Genomic DNA, 5,580 nt, shown 5'->3' with positions numbered 1-5,580 from the left:
CTCTTGGCTTTCTATAATTAACCATGGTACCAGTAGTGCATTTTTGATCACATATACTAGAGTTTACACAATATCAGGAAAAGGAGAGAATATAAGATATAGAAGAATAGGGATGTTCTGTCATCACCGGTTTATAAATTGGGTACAGGGATGATACCCCCCATAAATCCTCCTCAGGTCATAGTAGAAGTTGTGTTAATGTTATTAATTCACTGTGTATTGATGTAATGGATTTACAGAATGGACAAAAAATAAATCAATCAATTTTGAGATATAAAAATCAACATTCACCTTCAGGTGTCATCTGAATCAACATTTATTGTATCATATCATAGGGTAAACTCATTGTACAGTTTAAAGATTAAAAACTAATATAATTTGTAGCGGATATTGATATATCAAATTTTGGAACAGTCAAAAAAAAGTGGTTGAACCATCCTCTACATCCTCTACATTATTCATGCATTGTATTATATTGCACAGCTTGCCTACATCTCCCTGCAATTTTGTGTGATCTGATATTTTCTAAAAGTAATTTTAAAGATATGGGAACAGACCGAATGTCAGTTCTTCATGATGTCACAGATCAAAAAGTGGAATCATTTAGATACAGTCTTTATTTATAAAGTTTTTGCAGCACTGAATTTACAAACGGAACAGGATTCCCCCTTCATTTTATTAAACATCAGTACTTCATAAAACATAATACAGAGCATTTATTAGAACATCTTTCATTTACTTAAAGATTAAATACATAGATTTCACATCTTCAGAATCTATCTAATACATTGGTAAAGATACTTATTGTTCAATCTGTTTTCAAAAGAGCAAAACAATCTCTATTTTGAATTTCAACATAATAACTCTATAGGTAACTTTCACTTGTGCCATTCCTGTGGCATGGAGAAATGTTCAGATTTGATTTCAATAAACAGTCCTCATTATTTCTCCAGCCCAGTGTACACATGCACAAACAATGTGCTTTTTGTAAATCAGAAACCAAAATATCATAACTCACAAATACCATACATATCACCAGGCTCTATATGTGGCAAGAAAGACTAGTAAATGTTACAGCTAGATCATAACCTGGCTTGTTTTGCTTTGTAACTTGCTGACTCTTAATGTGACCAAAATGCTAAAAAAAAAAAAAAAAAAAAATTCACAATCATTTTGCAGTAGCATGATTTTATGTGTGAAGGTGATGCTTAGTGCATCACAGCTGACAACAGAAGTGATGCTAGCGTCATCCAGAGAGCAGTGAGCATGCTAGCCAAGACTGGAGACTTGTTAGCTGTAAAAAAACAAAAAACAAAAAGAAAAGAAATGCTCATTCCCTTTAGAGACCACAAATCTTAAAACATCTTAAAACATCATAAATCATCTTTGGAATTTATTCATTCATTTATAGTTTGCCTTGATTTGCTGATTTTAAACACAACAGGGTATCTTCCTGCCCCCACTACTTTCATTCTCATGTTGCTTATATTTCTTTATGTGTTGACCTGATCTACATTGTAATATTTTTATAGCTGCTAAACCCATCACAGAGAATACGTACGAGTCATTACATGAAAACTTGTGTCAATAAACTTGTGTCAATAAATGTATACTGACCAGTGAATCCTGTGGAGTCTGTAACTTGGATAGTTTGTGTATCAATTGGCAATTTGACTACTCCATTTCTAACACCATCAGCAAGGGCTTTAGCTAGCTCCGTTGCAGAAGGACTAGAGACTTTGTCGTATTCAACTCCAGCATCTACTATAATGGAGCCATTCCTAAGAGAGAATAATGATCAAATAAAGAGTAAATAAAAAATTGAACAATTAATCCAGCCAAACAAATAAACAAGAAAGCAATCAACCAGAATAATAAATGTGTGAAAATCAATCTGTGATGTTGCCATTTTGATTGTATATAAATATATAATTTCATATAATTTACCTGAATTGCCGGACAAATGTGCGCTTGTGGGACTTAAAACCTTTGAAAACTTGATCAAGCTATAATAAATGAATAGACAGTTCAGGAGAGATTTAAATTTTAAAATCATGAACTACACAAAAGTGCAGATTATTTTTCAACTGAAGTATTACTGTTATTCAAAGGACAAAATAATTACCTGACCAACGACAAAGTTTGTCAGATTAGTGGCCGCAGAAGAGGACATGTTTGATAGGTCATTTGTGAAGTTTCCCGTCATTTTGAAGGTTAAATTATACACTGCAATGCCTGCTGAGGTTGTTACAGCTTGAGTCGTAGTTGAAGTATTGGCTGCAGCAGTCACATTTGTTCATTTTAGGGAAGAATTAAAACAAAATGAGATATAATTTAGTATAACAGAGGCATACCAAGTTTACAATCAATCTCAACCACAAACAGCTTTTAGCACCTCCCAACAAGATTTGTGTGTGTGTGTGTGTGTGTGTGTGTGTGTGTGTGTGTGTGTGTGTGTGTGTGTGTGTGTGTGTGTGTACTGGTATATACGGTTTATGAGGACACAAATGTGTATAATGACATGGGTACTACTCTGTCCCTGTAAAACAAAAGGCTTCAAAAACATACAAAACGATGTTTTATGAAATTCAAAAATTGCCAGTAGTTTTCTGTAAGGGGTAGGTTTAGGTGTAGGCTTGGTGTAGGGCGATAGAAAGTACAGTTTATACAGTATAAAAACCATAACGCCTATGGGGAGTCTCAGGATCAGAGAGATTGGGGTAGATTGGCTTGTAGGCTTGAAGGATTCTGAACACTACATTAATTTTTGCAGTTTTAACAGGTGTAGTTTGATTGGTATTTGCAGTTTGATTTGTAGCTGATGCAGGTGCTGGTGGAGGTGATTTTATTTTGGATAATATTAAAATGAGACACAGGTCAGCAAACAAAATGTTTCACAAGTAATGCGAACTTGAGGCCTTATTTAACGATTGCAAAATATTATTACATTAAGATAAATCTGTAAACACACACTGACCAGCAGTTGTTGTGACCTCAGTAATACTGGTGAGATTGGTTAGGAGTTTGAAGGTAAAATTTCCATTATTCAAGATTTGTGTCAGGTTTGCCAAAGAAGGCTTGGAGTCACTGCTGTTAAAGTACAGTTTTCCATCTACCACAATGGAGCCATTCCTGAGAGGGGACACATGCAGATAATAAACGAATGAACTGGCTGAACAAACAGTCAGTTGACTGACAAAGTAACAACACAACCAACAATTCAAGCTCTAAAACAATTAATACATGTATAAATGAATTAATTATGATGTGACAAAAAGCATTTGTATTTGTATTTTTTGTTTTTTTATTCTCTTTTACCTGAATTGCAGAATATCGAAGCGTTGAAAGTTTTTAAGTGGAGTGTAAACTTGTGAAACCTACAAAAGATTAACAAACAGGTTAAGACGTGTATACATACAGCTCTATAGCTATTGATACATTTATTTAAAGTTTTCATTTATTTTTATTAAACTACTTGATCAAATCTTGAATTGTCCTCTTATACTGCAAACAATTGTAAACTTTTTAGTTTGCATTGTGGAATAAATGGTAAAACTAAACCAGTGTATTTATAAATGCTATATTAAATTATAAAATTATGATAAGAAATACCAGTTTGCAATATCAAGCAGCATAACAGGCTGTTTTTGTATACAGCTTCAATAACTGGGAGCGGATGATGCTGGAAGCCTCGCACATTCAAGTTACAAATAGAGAAGTCCGCTCTTATGGTTCTAATGTACACCTTTAACTGAACCCACACTCTTAAAAATAAAGGTGCTTCACGATGCCATAGAAGAACCTTTTTTTGTCTAAATGGTTCCATAAAGAACCTTTAACATCTGAAGAACCTTTCTGTTTCACAAAAGGTTCTTTGTGGCGAAAAAAGGTTTTCTCCAGATTATAAAACGGTGAGAAAGAGATGGTTCTTTAAATAACCTTTGACTAAATGGTTCTTTGTGGAACCAAAAATGGTTCTTCTATGCATTGCTGTGAAGAACCTTTTAAGCAGGTTTTGTTTTTATTTATTTATTTTTTTTTTTTAAGAGTGCACTGCTGAAAAAAAGAGAGTGTAAATTTAACCATTCCTCACTGGCTAAAAATATTACCTCAGTGATGATTTTGTTTTTCAGGGTTATTGTGTTATTATTGGCCATGTTGGAGTAGGTTTCATTGAAAGTGTCATTAATGTGGAACACTATATTAAATTCAAAAGCAGTGGTGCTGTTGGTGGTGCTGTTGGTGGTGCTGTTGTCCGCAGCATTTCCAGGCACAGGTAGGAATCCTGTTTAAGGTGAAATTAGGGAAAATGAGAAATAGTAGAAATAAAATTAAATGAAAAATTAAAATAAAATAACATTTAAAATAAAATAAATTATAATTAATATTGTTAAAACCCCACTAGATTCTATGCATCTCTTTAACAAAGCCTGTTTGACTGAACTACATTCCATTTTGAGAGTAAAAAGAAAAACTATGAGTAAAAAACAAAAAATGTATGGTATCACTGTAGGCTAAAGATAGGTCTTTATACAGCTGCATTTTTGTGAAAATCACTTGTTGGAAACGTATGATTAGAATGTTTGTCACTTTCTTTTTTACTAACCTGTGTTCTTGTTATTATGATTTTATTTTTATTTCAAATAATAGTATATGACCATAAAATCCTTTTGTAATTTAAGTGCAATTATGAACAATAACTATCACTACTTATTTAGAACAAGCATCAATACTAGGTTCTTACCAATCAGACACAGAACAGGTACTATAATCCTCCACTCCATTGCTATGTTCTTTTAGTAATATTCCTAAAAATAAAAATCAAGCATATAAGTACGATGTACCAAAGTTCAAAAATCAAACACAATTCATCATATAACAGAATAAAATAGAGAAAAAGAATTTCACATGGGTGGTGCGTTTAATGTCAACATTTTAAAAGGCCTCAAGAGCTGCATAAGCAACAAACAAATACAGTTAGAATTACCAAGTTTTTACAGATTTCTTAAAACATAATATATTCCACACACACCCTTCAAGGCTGCATTAGGATTTATATTTTTTACAGATTTCTTAAAACATAATATATTTCTTAAACTTAGATTCATTTTTATAACAGTTTATATTTATACAAATTGACTAGATACACAACAACTAAAAACATTTTCTTCTACTTACTTTTTGATTATGTCTCCACAAAAAAAGGCAGTCCTGTTTAATCCGTTTAGCAAGTTCCTGTCGTCAGTTAAATGGTCACCTCTAATAGAGCCTAGCAGACAGGTGAGCTGACATTTAAAGTGAGACAGGTTTTTTTCATTTGAAGAACCGACCAATGAGAGTTGGGCATTGCTCAAGTTTGTTGAAAAACCTGAGGAACAACATTATCAAAAAAAAAAATCTTTGTTTCCTGGTACATACGTGACAGCCATGATGACAGTACATGTTGCACTGGCGTGTGTGTGTTATGTATGTTATGTATGACTAGTTCAAGTGTTTACGTAGTTACTAAAGTCTTACTTGTATCACATTTGAGTTTGTTCATTGTTTGCTCATAACTCGAGTCCCTAATCATGCAGATTT

At 33.0% G+C, this 5,580-nt stretch overlaps 1 protein-coding gene across 1 annotated transcript; it reads right to left on the bottom strand.

Moving 5' to 3' along the window:
- Positions 1–599: 599 nt before the first annotated feature.
- Positions 600–5,328, bottom strand: LOC109045096. Its single transcript, XM_042717191.1, has 9 exons — positions 5,179–5,328; positions 4,745–4,808; positions 4,110–4,285; positions 3,319–3,377; positions 2,978–3,132; positions 2,126–2,277; positions 1,948–2,006; positions 1,618–1,781; positions 600–1,294 (listed from the first exon to the last, which is right to left on the bottom strand). Exons 2-9 carry the CDS (start codon positions 4,782–4,784, stop codon positions 1,209–1,211), a joined length of 891 nt encoding a protein of 296 aa, XP_042573125.1. The 5' UTR covers positions 4,785–4,808; positions 5,179–5,328; the 3' UTR covers positions 600–1,208.
- Between the last annotated feature and the right edge of the window lie 252 nt (positions 5,329–5,580).

Source organism: Cyprinus carpio, chromosome B1 (assembly GCF_018340385.1).
Source record: "Cyprinus carpio isolate SPL01 chromosome B1, ASM1834038v1, whole genome shotgun sequence".
NCBI lineage: Eukaryota > Metazoa > Chordata > Actinopteri > Cypriniformes > Cyprinidae > Cyprinus > Cyprinus carpio.
This window is presented reverse-complemented; position numbering and strand designations above follow the sequence as displayed.

Excerpts from the sequence above, each read along its gene's own strand:
- LOC109045096 (XM_042717191.1), bottom strand. The coding sequence starts at position 4,784 with ATGGAGTGGAGGATTATAGTACCTGTTCTGTGTCTGATTG. Across the intron at positions 2,278-2,977 it reads TGAGGTCACAACAACTGCTG|CCAATACTTCAACTACGACT; the intron begins GTCAGTGTGTGT and ends TGACTGCTGCAG. Across the intron at positions 1,295-1,617 it reads AGACTCCACAGGATTCACTG|CTAACAAGTCTCCAGTCTTG; the intron begins GTCAGTATACAT and ends GTTTTTTTACAG.